At 42.3% G+C, this 16,350-nt stretch overlaps 1 protein-coding gene across 1 annotated transcript; it reads left to right on the top strand.

The window, feature by feature from the left end:
• Positions 1 to 7,957: 7,957 nt before the first annotated feature.
• MEOX1 (mesenchyme homeobox 1) lies at positions 7,958 to 13,468 on the top strand. The gene is made up of 3 exons (XM_066336796.1): positions 7,958 to 8,408; positions 12,151 to 12,323; positions 13,161 to 13,468. Exons 1-3 carry the CDS (start codon positions 7,958 to 7,960, stop codon positions 13,281 to 13,283), a joined length of 747 nt encoding a protein of 248 aa, XP_066192893.1. The 3' UTR covers positions 13,284 to 13,468.
• Positions 13,469 to 16,350: the final 2,882 nt, after the last annotated feature.

The raw sequence follows: 16,350 nt of genomic DNA, 5'->3' as shown, positions 1-16,350 counted from the left end.
AACTGTTGCATCCTGAGTCAGAGCAGGAACTGTGGTGCCTCACTGTCTTTGAGCAACAAACCACAGGAGTGACTGTCACAGTCACCTGCTAGCAGAGAATTTTGTTCCTCACACACATTTCTCCCACAATAGCAACAGCCAAATGACCAGAGAAAAATTACCATCTCCCTTTACCCCCAGACAACAATCTGGCAAACGCACTTATATAATTTTCTGCAGGGACCTGCATTGTAGAAGTTATAGGCATAAAATAAAACCAAATGAGGAAAGAGCCACAAGGCAAAGATTCCAGAGAGGGGGAGCACAAATTCAGCAAATCTGGGGAGAGCCTTGTCCCTGCACCCAAAGGCCCCACAAGGCCCAGGGAGTCTGAATGTGCCCTCACTCCTGAGCTTGCCCTTATTCTGTTGCCAAAATGAGCCTCCAAAATTCTCTTTTTATAAACCCTGAGTTGTCCTGAACCCATGGTTCCCCTCCTCCTTTGCCATTAGCTGCAGTGTGAGGTGTCTGACCTCGGGTGCCTTTCTTGGCTCTACCCTTCAGCACTGGTCTTTCCTACAAGAATTGCTCCAGCTGGGAATTCATGAAGCGCTCCCTGTGCTCAGGTGTGGGTTTCTTTCACTCCAAGGAGTTTCCTCACTGGTTTTTCTTGCCCCTCAGTTGGAAGAATCCTCCAGCTCCCAGCTGCATCACGAGGGTTGGGCAAGCAAATCCTGCGCCTGGGGATGTGGAAAATCCATGGAAATTCACACATTCACCAAGCAATAGACAGGTGATACAATTCAGTGATTTTTTAAAATTATTTTTATGTAAACCAAAAGAATAATGGAGGTCCTTGATAAAGCATCTTCATATTTTTATTTTATTTTATTTTAGTGGAAGGAGGGAAGGGGTAAGGCACCACTTTATTTAAACCTCAACCACAACTTCCCAGTTTTTTCTTTACCCACAATTGCAGGTAGATATCTCCACCTCGTGGCGTGAAAACAAAACATCCTTTGAAAAATTCTGAATTGATGTTTTATGCAAAGGCAGCAGGCTAAAATGACTTCTGTAAATTATTTTCCAAAGCAAACTGTGCCGGTCATCAGCACACTTCCACAAAAATTGAGGGAGAAAAAAGGCTTTATAGACTATTAGCTAGATATAAACCAAGGAGTTTACAATGAATTATGATATTATGATAATGAATTAATGATTATCATAAATAAACTGATACGGTGATGAATCATCTAACATGATGCTGCATTCAGCTAACCTTTCTGTATTCAAAGATCCATATCCTGCACAACATGAACAGTTTTCTATAGCCTTGTAACCTCTGGGAGGACAGATCATCAGGCAGTGGAGCAAGGAAAAAAAGGCTTTGGCTGCAGAGAAACTCCTCACCTCTGCCCTCACAAGCAGACACAACCTGCATCCCTCAGGGCCTTCATTTCCAGGACACAAGCTGACAGGCTGGTTAGTGCAAATTCACTTTCCATGAAAGTGAATTTGTGCTGCATAACTTAGAGTGTTCCAAAAGCAGTGAAGTTGGTGCAATGAAATGGGAATTGTAGTTACATCACATTTAAAAATGTACCAACAGAGGGAGATGATACTCCACTGCAACAATTAATTCCTTTACAGCAGAACCTCCTGGAAAAGAGAATTTAAACTGGACAAGTTTTTGCTGTTCTAGTTCTAAGGTGCAATACAACACAACGTGTTCTGTGGTTTCAGCAGAATTCCCAAAGAAAAGGCTGACTGAACTTTAATTACTAGACAGGATCACATAGGACACCTTTAATATTGGAGTTTGCTCTTTTCAAAACATTCTGTGACTACATTCTACAGAATAATAACAAATGCTTTTATAATTTAGTGGAGGAAAAAAGTCATTTTCCATTACAGTCATTCAACAGAAAAATGAATTCTGGCTCCTCTAAAAATCTTTTACAAAATTTTCATTTAATTGCTTTTAATTTAAGTAGCTCCACTGAAGGAGGTCACAGAACACAATAATAAAGGCAGAGGCAAAGGGTGGTTGTGCAGACCTATTGGCACTGAAGAAACTTGGAAGTTTATTATTTGTCAGATAATCCTACAAATGTATTTTATTAGGATGTCCAGAAGCATATGGGATTCTTAACACAACAAAACCTCAAAATGAAAATGTTGCATGTTGCTCTGCCTCAAAATAAATAAACCACACACTGAAGTGAATATTTGTTAATCCATATCCACAAAAAATGGTTTTTAAGGGGTGAGAGTTCTGTTCCTCTCTGTTCCTTGGGGGTGCCATGATTCCTGTTTCTTTCATGTTATCTGATGAAAAGAACAGAAGAGTTTTGCAATCTGCCAAAAGCTGAGCTAATTTTGTATTTTTGAAACTATTTGTCAGTCAAACTCTTTAACTCTTCCTTTGCTGACCTTACAAAATATTCTTTATTTAATAGACAGTTTCTATTGCCTTGGGCCTTGTTCAGGACATTCAGCTCTTCACAAAATAGCTGCAATCACATACACAACATAAAGACAGGAGTCGTTAAAAAAACAATATGATTTATCCAAGTTTTTGGCAAATGGTCTTTCCTGTCTTAAGGATTAATGTTGTAGCTGAGACACTATTTGCTTTTATGACCTTTCAAGGGAGGGATATTCCTCTTCTTTACATGGTACTGGGCCTCCAGTACCACAAAAAAAAATCCACAAAAAGAACTTCAAGAGGAGAGACAAGCAAGGAACACAGAAGTTGTGTCTAGACCTGCAAGCCAAGATCTTTGCTCCCTTAGCACAGCTGCTGAAAAAATGGAATATGCTTTGCTTCCTGTAATTGCTAAATTGCAATCAATATTATAAATATTTCTCTATTTATATTCATACTTCTTAATAGTAGAGAGAAACCAAAAGACAACGTTTTAAACAAATTGTGAAAAAAAAAGATCCCAGTTAAGTGGGAACAGATCTAAGGTACAAGAAAAACATGCAGCTACCCATCCTAGAATTTACTGTGTCTAATTTCCCATTTTCAATGACAGCAGCACCTTTTTTGTTTTTTAGGGGTTTATGTCAATTTTTTAAGGAACAAAACATTGTGTAACATTACAGCAGCTTCCAGCTAGTGTTTTTGCCTTTTAGTATTTCTGCAGACTTAAAGCTGGCCCCCTCTTTCTTCTGCTTTTTGATTCTACTGCTCTCTGTCCTAAGATAAATCATCATGTAAGCGTCTCTAACACTTCTGGATGTTTCCTTTACCTGAAGCAGAATTTCTTTTCTTTTTTTTTTTTCTTCACTACTGTGAAGCCATCAAATTTAATTAATCCCGGAAATAATGACTTAGTGCTAAGGGAAACATTATTGTTAAATTAGAAACACTGGTGGTGGTGATGGCAGCTCCCCATCTGCAGAGCAAGGCAGACACTCTGTCTCAGTAAGTGGAGCACGTTTTAGGTGAAAGTCTTTGGAGCCAAAAGCATTATTTACTCACTTTAGATATTCCTTGTATTACTTCAGGTCGAGGAGCTGGTGGTTTGGCATCTTCTCTTCAACACTATTTCTCTGACATTACATATAATTTGTGCTTTAAAAATCCCTACAAATTGACTGAAAACATGCTCTTAGAAGTTTAGGGAGACATAAAGATATCATACGACTGTGATATCATTCTTATAAAATAGCTGCTTTAATTTAATTTTTTTTTAAGAAGGAATGCAGACTTCCTCTCTAAATCTCCTCCTTTAAATTATCAAAAATCTAATACTGATTTCCCCCAAATACAGGCCTTTTAAACTCGTCTAATTTGTCATATGGCATTACATCAAAATGCAAGTTAACATTTCCTGGCATTTTGTCCACTATCTGATGTCTTTTAATAGCACTCTTTAATCCCATGGCTCTTTAACTTTCATTGGTAGCAGCTCATTTTCTCCTTTCTAGGTACACTGCCTCTATTAGTCTAAGCTTTCCACTTCTCCTATTCTTTTATTCTTTCAGAAAGGCTGAGAAAACGATTCAAATGACTGACAGATACACAGAGCCCATCCCTGGGCTGGGCGGTTCCTCCCCAGCTCTCACAGCTGCTGTAGCTCCTTCTTCCCAGGTGTTTGCTGTGGCTGTCCTTGTCACTCCTTCTCCAGCCCTCCTGCCCCTGCTGGGGAAATCTCACTGTGGGAAATGGAATGGATAAATCCCTGTATCAAAGATTTGGTCTATTAAAAAGCTACTCCAGGGCATCTCCGAGATTCCAAGACCTGTGGTGCAAGCTATGAAACCACAACATTTGCAACAGAAATGTCATACCCGGACTGGAGATGGCCCATTCATCAATGATGGGCCTCCACTTCACAGCTGCTGACATCTGATATCAATCTTGATAGGGGATCCGACATCTGATATCAATCTTGATAAGAGATCCGGAGGATGATCAAATCAGCACCCCAAAGACGAGATCCGGGAAGATCCTGAATCACGGGAACCCCTTTCAAGACCTCACTTGGAAATAAACATGAATATTTAGACTTTCAATAGACTTAGCCTCAGGACAAACAAACTGTATAAAAACCATACACCGAGACCCCAGTGTGTGTGGTCGAAGTTTGATGATACCGTGGTTACTGTCACTCTGCCCACCCAGCATTCGATCGGTGTTGTCCGATTTTATTGTGGCTTTTAATTTGGGTTGGTTTTTGGTTGTTTTTTGGTTTTGTTTTGTTGGTTGTTTTTTTTTTTTTTTTTAATAAATTCTGTTATTTTGAATTGGCTTCTTATCATTTATAACACCACCATGGACAGATTAAAAAATAAAAAAAACAACCCTCAAAGATAAATCTCTGCCTCCCAGCCTTCAGCTCGCCCCTCACACAAACCCACCTCCATCCGCGCCATTCTTTTTTGTTGTTATTGTTGTTGTTTCCCCATCCATTTCTCAGCGCCTGACCGCAGAGATGTTGACTTTCGGAAGGTTAAAGGTGGCTGCCTGGGCCAACAAATGGGCTCCGGCAGGAGGGCGAGTGTTGTTTCAGCGGTGAGGTGCCAGCGGGACGCGGCGCTGCCCCGGCCCCCGCGGAGGCGCCGAGTGACAGCGGCAGCTGCGGCCCCGGCATCGGCCCCGGCATCGGGATCGGCCCCGGGATCGGCCCCGGCATCGGGATCGGCCCCGGGATCGGCCCCGGCATCGGGATCGGCCCCGGGATCGGCCCCGGCATCGGGATCGGCCCCGGCATCGGGATCGGCCCCGGGATCGGGATCGGCCCCGGCATCGGGATCGGGATCGGGATCGGGATCGGGATCGGGATCGGCCCCGGGATCGGCCCCGGGATCGGGATCGGCCCCGGCATCGGCCCCGGGATCGGGATCGGCCCCGGGATCGGGATCGGCCCCGGCAGCGCCCTCCCCGGGGCTGGGCCTGAGGGAACCGCGGGCAGAGCTCCCCATGGACAGCAGCTCCGAGAGTTTAAATCGGAACTGCGATTGATGCGCAGACGAAATGGGAGTTTCGGTGTGAGGGGATCCCCGGCAGGCCCTGCCCAGGCGCCATGGGGGTCTCTGGGTGCGAGGCCTAAAGCTGATCCTGACCCGAGTGAGTTTGAGACTAAGGGACGATCCTCCTTTCAATTCTGTCCCTGCGAGGACAAATGTTTGCTGATTAGACAGAGCTTGGTGTAGACTGAAGGCAGGACTGAATAAAAGGCTTAGTCTGAATTCATACAAACCCCGAATAATCTGTGTAAGTGAAGTGATGTACATATGACAACACACACAAGTCAGACAAACCCTTTTTCTAACCCAGAGATGAGGCTCCTGAGAGGCATTTTAAAGACTTTTACTCCGTTTTCAGTCTCATGAGAACGGTGAGACAATATAGATGTTACAATTCCCACCATCACAATCAGAAGCCAAACTATTTCCTAATTACAATCCACGATGAGCATTCCTTGGCCTATCAGCTTTTGCCACACAACGCTGCTAATTCTTCTAACACCAAAACCCCATTATTTTACCCCACGTGGTCTTGCTACAATGCATCTTTCACAGTTCTAATTCTCCAAAATATCTGGTCTGTTTGCAAGGCCATCATTGTTTGACACTTGTTTCCAGTTCAGTTTCTCTCTCAACAATGTCTGTCCTATTCCATGGACACCTTAAGTCTGCACACCTTATCTCAGTTTGCATACAGATGTACAAGACTATGTGAGCTTTCAGTCAAGCTTTAATAATCCTCTACAAATCCATTTCGCATGCACACACAGAATATAAATTAAATATTCTGCATTGATAAAACGTTCTGGACTCTGACTCAGATTCTGCTAGTGCCTGGAACATTTGCAGCATTCACAAATTCATCATAACCTCATCTTTCAAAAAAAAAGAGGAGTCTGGGGGTCTTCCTCCTGCCTGTGAGTATGAAATGCTTTTAAATGTCTACTGTTTAATGCAACTGAGCAACAGATTTAAGTATTTAGGTGAGTTCTTCCTAGAGAATGTGATAGAAAGGAATTTGATGCTCTTCAGAAGGATCTAAACTAAAATAATTTGATTCATGGAAAAGGCCAAGTTCTAAAAACCAACAGATATAACAGGATAAATACATTCCCCACCTCACTCAGATTCTGTGAAATTTTACAGTTCTGAACTATACAAAACCCAAAATTACTTATCACTTCAGCTCCTGTGAAAAACAAAGACCTCGTGTCTGTTAAATCTGTGTGCTCCTGAGTCAACACCAAACCCAGCACCAATGGTGGGAGAAGGGAAAGAGACACAGATAATGTGGAGCAAGGCCTGGGGGAGTATTTGAAAGGGTTGCAAGCAAATTCTGGAAACATGGAACACATGCAAAAACACATGCAAAACCACATAAACTGTCATTAAAAATATGGAGAACAACCTTAAGAGGAGCTGCAGTGACCCTGGCAAAGGAGGGTTTGGGGCATTCTCAGCTGCCATACTTCTGTGAAAAAGGGATTGGGAACAGATTCCCTGTTAACATCTTCACAGCTGGGATGGCTCTAGGCTCTAAAAAAATCTGCTTTCTGTTAGGAAAAACTATAAAATGTTCAAGAAAAGATAAAAAACATGTCTTTCACTGGTATAAAATCAGGAGAATTCTTTGCAGGAGGTTGTATTGAAAATTCCCTAGAAAGCAGAATACAGAAAGAATAACTGCCACTGGCAGCAAACTCCAATTCTCAGCAAATACATGTGTTACAAATCTAACAAAACAAATAAACATCACTCAAAGCCTTCCGTGTGTGTACAAGCCAGGTTTAATAATTGTTTTAACCTTAGGATTGGGCCTTAAATTATTTATAATTATTGAAGTCCTTTCTTACTTCTATTTCCCGTTTAGTTCTTAAAACCTCGTGTCTCTTGAATCCTGTTTTAGGGCTTTTTCTAAACCCAGAGTGGGGAATTTTGTTAACAGTGCAATAAAAATAACTTCATAGTGTTACAAGGAAACATTAAAGACTTTTTTTTGTGTGCTGCTCCTTCCCTTAAAAAAAAAAAAATACAGACATTGTTTCTTTAAAAGGCTCCATCTGCAAATCCCATTAGATGTGCATATAAGGTTTCAGATGATTAATAGCTGCCTGCTTTGCTTTGGTTGGAGGGGCTGAGGGTATGTGTGTTAACCCCTCCCTCCCCTTGCTCACATTTCACTTCACAAACTTGTCACTGTCTCCCCAGCACAGTATTTAAAAAGTGTTTCACTCATGCCCAGCTCTTCACAAGGAACCGACCCATGGCAATCCCTGCATAAATCGGGTTGCCCCAGTCAGGGCAATGAAGACCTTTAGAATTAAGAGTTCCTAAAGTAGCAAACCTGCAACAGCATAATACCCACCAGCAAACTGGTTTTTAGGGGAGAGATCTATCCTGTAAAATTTGGAAGAGTTTCCCTCTGCTTCTCTTCTGCTTTGGAAGGCTGGGCTGTCAGCAGGCAGGAGCGCTGAGGTGTGGACAGGACTGGAAGCAGATGGATCCCAGCAGCAGCAGCTGCATGCGCAGCCCACAGCCTCCCACCCTGCTCTGGGGCTGTGTGAGGAGCTCCCACACCGACCTGACCACAGCTCCAGGGCTCAGCCACTATCCAGCAGCGCCCTTCTCCTTCCAGCAAAAGCCAGATTTTGCTGCTTACTCCGATTTCTCAGCCTCCTGCCTGGTGACAGCTCCCCACAGCTTCCCGCAGCAGGAGCGGGCTCCTGTGGAGCAGCACCCCTCATTGCAGCGCTCTGACTGGCACCTGGCACCAGCTGAGGCCAGAAGAGGAATAAATCCAGGGCTGGCCTTGGCTTCTGGAGAGTCAGAGGGCAGCAGCCCCAGCCTGGTGAGTGTGGCTGCGGCTGCGGATGAAGACAATGAGGCACCAGCAAATCCTACAAGTGACTCTGAGAAAAAGCCATCCAAAAGGAGAAAGGAAAGCTCAGGTAGGTGATACGAAACCAAGGTTGTGGTGGAGTGCAGGAGATGGAGTGAGAACACGTGGTGAGACTGGGAGTTAAGAAAGAAAGCTGATGAGCAAAACATTTGACAATATTTGACTGGGGAAACTTTAGGCAGTAACAGCACTGTAACTATCTTATGCTTATTCTGGACTTTGTATTTCACTCCTGCACGTGTTGAGTACTGAGTTAGGTATTTTACTCACCAGCACAAAGCACGTTTGCTGTAACTGAACAGGAGTCACATGTACACACAGAACTGAAAGTCCTAGGATGTGGAGTTATACATTGACACCTGCCATTTGGCTGAGCAAAAGAGAATGGCAGAGAGCAAAGATCCCTCATCTTGAGCTGCCTGTGGTAGTTGGAAATATCATACTAGGAATTTGACATCTCAGTTTATGGTGAGAAGTACAAGAGGCAAAGTCTTCCCTTAAATGTAAATCCAATTCGATCTCACTAAATGTTAAATATTTTAACCTCATAACAAGAGGTGCTAAAAGTTTGCCCATCAGTACAATGTCCAACAATGCAGAAGATGTACATGGTTCTCATGGTGTCATCCTAGCTAGCAAAACATATTCTTTCTACAGTGTAAAAATCAATGATTTCATAGTTGTGCAAACTCTAACTTGCTGATATCTAAGATCCAAATCTGTGAAATATGCATAAAATTGCTTTTTATTAAGGAAGTTGTTAAAATTTAAGATGCTTATGTGCTTATTCAGATGCCCTAGCACTCATTTACAAGCTACAGTGTGCTTTTCCCCACAGCCCTGCTAGCAAGTGGAGAGTATCTTCCACTAGCCCCGTTTCACAGGAAGAGAATGCAGGGATAAAAATATTAATTGATTGATTTCTAGGTTTTGCAGACATTTGGAGAATTTAGGTTCATTTATACTAAAAAAGCATGTTTAGGCAAAATTTTCCCAAATGCAAAGAAGTTTAAATAAAATAATAATTTAAAAAGTGAACAGCACTTTCATTAACACATCAACTAGTCATAGGAAAACAGCAGATTTCAGCTTACTCACATTAGAAGGGTATCTTTATCCTTAAAGAGACTGATTCCAAAGCACATCTCCCTGTTTTAGGTAGAAGAAAAAAGTTCTTTTATTCTCTCTTTATTAGCACTCTTCACAGTTTCTTTTCATACTTGCTGCTGTCCCTTACACTCTTCCTTTCAGGGAGCTTTAAGCAATGACACCCCTGAGAGCTCTGGGGTTCCACCTTTGGGTGACCCCTGCAACCCTGGGGAAAGGCAGCTCCTGAGTTCAACCCAGCGTTGAAGCTGGTTGGGATCCTGGAAGAAGAGACACACTCCTTGGGAGACACACAGCTGCCTCTGGCTCCTAAGCAGCATCTTTTTCCCTTCCCCTTCCCCTTCCCCTTCCCCTTCCCCTTCCCCTTCCCCTTCCCCTTCCCCTTCCCCTTCCCCTTCCCCTTCCCCTTCCCCTTCCCCTTCCCCTTCCCCTTCCCCTTTCCCTTTCCCTTTCCCTTTCCCTTTCCCTTTCCCTTTCCCTTTCCCTTTCCCTTCCCTTCCCTTCCCTTCCCTTCCCTTCCTTTAGCTTTCTTTATCTGAACTTCCCTGAACTTTCCTTGCTCTCCTTTCTTCTTTTTAAACTGGCAGTACAGTAGGAAAAACCTGCCCAAGATGATTTGTCCTTTCACACATTTGTCATTTCTCACATCCTGTTGTCAAAACCGAAGCAGCTGGGCCACATTTCCACCTCTGGAATCTCACAGAACCTCAAGCCATGGATAAACCTTCTGTCTCCTGACAATACCCTGTGGAACACAGTGTGGATGAGCGATTCTAAATTACACATCCTACTCTGCTCCCAGAAATATCCAAATATCCGTCCTTAATTATTCCCCTTGTCTTTTGGAGATGCAGACTGGTGAAACTGCCCCTTGGGAAGGGAGTCCTTCCCACAGGGTGTCATGAACTCACATGTACTTTGCATTAGCTGCTTGTTTGTAGTTTCTGCCGTGTGCTGAAGGCATTGGAGAGCTGCTGCAGCCTCCACGTGTCTGTGAGGGCAGCACAGACCCCAGGGGAAGCCCTTGAGGTCAAGGCTCCCAGGAGCTGGTGGCAAAGTCCCCAGCAGGAGATCCACACTTCAAATGCTGCTTCCCCACTGCTCTCTCACAGTCACACTTGTGAGCCCCTGGGAAATGTGATAGTGTGTCTGTGCAGTGAGGGGTGAGAACAAAGGGGATTGTTAAACCGTGGGCAAAAACAGGGGAGAAACTTCTGGAGTTTTGTTCCTGCACATTCCCTATTTTTATTTGTGGCTTTCTGAAGTAGTAAAACCAGTATGAAACAAAGCAGAGTAATTCCCTTGGAATGGAAAGCAGCGTGTGACACACTGGTCCCTGTGTGCATTACCAGTAACAAGAGCTGTGTTTGATTTCTCCATTTCTGAGGGGCAGAGATAAGATCAGACCACTCATAAAGCCCACAGTCATACCTCACAGATTTCTCCAGTTTTACTGCTTTAGCCACTGAAATGACACCCAGAAGATGAAGCTGCACATCATGCTCATATTGTTACCATTTTGCTTATCATTTCTGTGTATAAATATTATGCTGGGGCACACAGAGCTCCACTGGGTACTGGTTACACACAAAAATGAAGGAGCTGATTCTCACCATAATAAAAACACGACTAACATGGTTAGTTCAAGACATCTAGCAAGAGGAGCAAGAGGGGAGAAAGAGTCAAGGAACTCACAAAACTGACTCCCTGAAACACTGGGAGTTTAGACTTTGCTCACTAAAAGAAATGCATTTTTCCTTGCATTGCTTGGAGGTTCTTTGAGCAGTAACTTAAAAAACACAGGAGAAAAAAATTTGAGGAAAAGAAAAAGAAAAAAGAAAATATTTTAAAAATTAAAAAGGATTGCCACAGTCTCATGCAAAGTCAGTTTGTGTTTGCGTATTATCATAATTGGTCCAGCATCACTTTGGCTATGGCTTGAAGTTTGGCTTTGAAATATGAATCTTGATTACATTACAGAAATGTACACAAATAGCAAACAGGTTTTTCAAGCTAGCACAATGACAGGGATGATACTGAGGCCAGTCATGTACACAGACCCCAGATGTGCTTGTAGTTTTCATTTGGCAAGGATTAAAAAAAGCTAAAAAGAGGAATGTTCAAGGTGGGTCTGGGCAAAAAACACTGTTTCTCTGCAGTAAAAAGCATTGTTTGCTTGTTTTACTGCCCCACATCCCCAATATGTCCAGGTCATACAGCTGGGAGGATGATCACTGAGTGATTTGTTCTTATCTCCTGCACCAAAGCTGGGCACTGTACACTCCTGACATCCTGCATGCTGCATGTACTTTACTGCCTGGTGCCTGGTAGATCAGGAGAGGGTGAAAATATGTATGTAAGGAATAAAAATAAAAACGTGGGGAAGGAAACTTGATGCAAAGGCAGCAAGGAATGAGAGCTTCTTTCCCACAGCTCCTGTTCTGTGAGTGCGCAGACCCAGGCAGTTCTGACAGCACTCCCCATCCTGACTGAACTGTCCCACCTCTGTCCTCTCAAAACCAAGGCTGGCAACACCACTCAGTCATGCTGAGCTCAAGGGAGCATAGAGCAAACATCTTAAAGCTTCCACTGAGCCCTTCCAGGAGTCCTTTAGATCTCCACAACTGCACGTGTTCACACACATCAGCATAACCCCAAATCACACAAGTGTGCTTGCCTCTTAGAGAACCAGAACTCAAGCAATAAGGCAGAAACCAGCAGCAAATCACGGAAGGAAAGGACAGCTTTCACTAAGGAGCAGCTGCGGGAGCTGGAAGCTGAATTTGCCCACCATAACTACTTGACAAGGCTCAGGAGATACGAGATAGCTGTGAACCTGGATCTCACCGAAAGACAAGTACTTTCCCAACCCTTGTCTCCCCAGCTCCTTCCTCCTCCCCCACAACTTCTCCCTAATGCTGAAACCCAGATATGTTACTCTGCTTTTGCAATGGCACAGAGGTATTTTAAAACAAAGCCTCTACATTCTTTCAAACATCTTTGTTACACATTTCTGTAACTAGTTAATAAATTTAAATATGTTTCTCTAAACTAAAGATGGATTTAGTAGTAGCAGGTCTCTATTGAGTTCTTTTTTACCATCATTCATTGGTGCATATTGATATATCAAGGTTTACACATGGAATGTGGATATCATCATAGACTTTGACTAACAGGAAATTACTCAAATGAATGTTTGATACATGCATTCTTCCTGCCTCAGGTGGTATTTTGAGGTGATGAGGAAGGACAATTATATAGAGTTTTGTGTAGAGAGGTATTTCTGTTCTCTCATTGTCATCTCACTTCAGGTTTCCTTATCAAGGCAAAGTGGACAGCAGAAGAACTGTGTAATTATGTGAGGCGAATTAAAATTCCTAAAGCATTAGATTGGATGACCTGGATTTTAAAAATACAGGAGAGGCACTGTGCTTTATTTGACATGAATTATTTGACAAATTCTAGGCAAAGCACTTGTACTACCTTCGAGGGTTTCAGAGCAACATCTGTGTGGAGCATTTTAGAATGAATTGTCCCAGTCTGTGTTAGAGAGATGGATTAATCAAACTTGTGAGGCTTTGTTCACCTTTTCTTCTAGAATTCCACAAATCATCTGTCTACACAGATATGCATAGCTCTGCTTATACAGCACAGGGTTGAGGCAACAAGTAACTATTTTCTTTTTATCACTCAGGTCAAAGTATGGTTTCAGAACAGAAGAATGAAGTGGAAACGTGTTAAAGGTGGGCAAGCAGTGCCCCCACACGAACATGACACAGAGGATGTGGACTCTGCTGCCTCCCCCAGCTCTGAGTAGTCCCTGCAGCAATGGGAGAGGAGTTTGGAGAAAGTCATTGATTGGAATGTGGGTGCAACTGCTTAGAATCAGCTGCACAATGAGATCACCCTGCCCGCCAGTCCTGTAGCCCCTAGTCTTTAAAAGGTGCGTGATGCTTGAGGTTACAGAGGGAATTAAAGAGCACAGGAGGGAAAAAAAAGCCAGAGAACATGGTTTTGATTTTTGTCTATCGAGCTCTCTTACTGCCACAGATGTGTCTACAGAAAAAAACCAACAACAAACACTGAACATAAAACAGGAGTTGTTGAGACTCTAAAACATCCAGAAAATCCAGATCATTAGTCAGCATCTGCAGCTCTGTTCTCATCCAGGCTTTCCCTGGTCACATCTATTCAGTCTGCATTTGGACTTGACAATGCACACTTTCCTTGTGCCCTACTTGGAGAGAAATAAATACTTTGGTAGCCACTGGTTTTTCTTGCAAAATGAGTTGAACACCTGTATGACTAGGCAATAAGATTAGAAAATAAAATGTGGGACTAAAAATACATATACACAGAAGTCTGCTCACCAGTTGCAGAAGAGATGGCTTTCACACTGACAGTCCAGGAAGGTAGGTGCCTTGTTGATGGCAGCAATTTGCAGAGGGAGATTTTTTTCCAAGCTTACTGTAAATCCTGAAATTAAATTGCTAGATCTCAGTTTCAAATATTTTTTCAAAGCAGTTATTACCAAACGTCCCAGCAGGCACAGCAGAGATTGAGCTCTCAACATATCAGCTAAAATATCACTATTTTGGTTTCAAATTTTCCAATAAACTGCCACAGCACCACCAGAAGTCTTAAGAACATTTAAGAACATTCCCACTTTAAGTGATCCCTGCTCTCAACAAAAACTTGTAGTGTATCAAATTATGATGATTTAGAAAAGTATAGTGCCTGCTCCCATTTCTTATATATTTTTGTTTCATGTCCTAATGCCATATTTTAAGCAGATTTTTACACTAGTGTACCACATTATGACTATTGAGAACACTGAAACTTTGGTTTAAATATTTCAAAGGTAACCATTATTTTCAGCTACAGCTTTTCACCTTGCTCTGATGCATTGCTGTTGTGGTTGCATGTGAACTGTAGATATGCTGGGTACGAATTTGTATATCTGGATTATATGTTTATAAAGCTGTTAGTAGTAATTGCATTTGTAAAAGACCTCAAAATTGATAAATGTCAACTTTTTTTTTTTTTTAAACAGAGTTGCTGTATTCTTTTCAAAGAGCTGTTTACTGTGTCTACTAAGAAAAAACATATATTACATTCCTTCTCAACATTTCCAAACTCTGAGTGACAGATGAAAATAATCAACAGTTTAGAGTATATATTTGTGCAAAACCAATTTAAAAGAATAATCATTTTTTAAAAAATTATTTAAAACTAAAGAAACTTGAGCTGTTTGAGCAGCACTGAGGAAGTGAATTAGGTTATTGTCTGGTTTCCCCTACTTCACTACTTGCTCTTATCCACTTTATCCAACAACAAGAGTGGCACAAAAGAAAATGCCAACACTCCTGTGAGAACCTAAAAAACTGAAGAAAACAGCATCAGGGATGTCTCACACAGGACCTCTCCACAAACTTGCAGCCACAGCATGGATGTAAACCCATGTAAATTCTGGGAATATAATAACTATTATATAATCAGGTATAATATTTAGAGGTGTGCATGTTCTCTCTCTGAGCTAGACCTACCCTTGTCTCTTCAGATCCTTCTGATAAGGAAAAATACCCTCAGCTTCCTCCTGGGACACTTGTGGTAGATATTTAAATGGTACAGACAGGGAGTTATGGCTGGATCCCAGTTACTGCAGCAGTGGCAAGGATGGACAATGAGAGAACACCATTCTTTTGGTTAACAAATCTAATGTTAGAAACAGGTTCATAATCTCACTACTCAGGTGACATAAAACTAGTTGGCTAAAAAAATTGTTTATTCACAGATGAGAAGAAGCTACAGTTTGCTGTATCTTTAGGAACAGTGTCTTTATTTCTTGAACCTTGGTGCCTTCTGATTAGACTTCTGACTAAGCTCAGTAGTTTGACTCCTGGCAAAGACTAAAAAAGTTGTGTTTTGTGAAGAACTCTGGTGCTCAGATATCCTACCCTCTTCTGCTGGCACACAAATCACCATGGAACAGGAATTCTTTTTTGCATCTATCCTTGTAACCTCTCAAGCCATTTAACACTGTACATCACCTCCTCCCCACTGTGGTTCGAAAGTTTGCAACCTGCAGGAGCAGCTTATTTTGAGATGAAAACTTTCAGGCTCTTGACTACTAACAGAAACCAAAACAGGCTCCTCACCCAGATGAGAGGCCAATAAATCTTCCCTTTCAAGGAAGCTGTCAGTGTAGCATATTGAATCCTAATTTACTTAAAACCTTAGCAATGGGATATTGGTCTGTACCCATAATTACAGCTCCTAAGCAGTTCTTGCTCTGAAGTTTGAGAAATAAGCTATGAGTCACCTGTGAGATCTTCTTGTGCTTAAGCAGTTTCTTCATTAAACCATCTGCTCACTTGAAGATTTTAGTGTTTTGAGAAGGAACATTTCACTCCTGACATCAAAGCATTTGACCTCTGAACCTCTGGTGCCAAGAATCTTCCAGGGAAGGTCTGTCGTCTGGGAGCAAAGTCTTTGACCTGCAATCATTTTTCTCAGAAATACACATTAGGCTGTATTCTCCTCACAGAAGTGAGGGAAGCTACCTGGGGATGTTTGGCAATGTTTTCCATGCCTTATTCTCAATAAATAATCTGAGCACACAATCACCCCATGGCATCAGAGAAGTCTGGCAGGAATTCCCCAGGAAGCACAGGCAAGCAGAGCAGTGAGACTTTTTGCCAGTGCAAACAGCCCACAGAGAACAGGGATATCTGTATAAACTCAAAAATATGTCCTGGAGCCTTTTATATCTGTGCTGCCTCTTCTAAATAGAGCAAGAGAAATGCTTTCCTTGGAGTCAGAGACTTTATGGACTCTTTATCTATCCAGCCAGATGCCAGTGGAGCAGAGACACTGATTTGTTT

This window comes from Sylvia atricapilla, chromosome 27 (assembly GCF_009819655.1).
Source record: "Sylvia atricapilla isolate bSylAtr1 chromosome 27, bSylAtr1.pri, whole genome shotgun sequence".
NCBI lineage: Eukaryota > Metazoa > Chordata > Aves > Passeriformes > Sylviidae > Sylvia > Sylvia atricapilla.
Note: the sequence above shows the minus strand (reverse complement) of the source record. Positions and strands in the feature narration are given on the sequence as shown.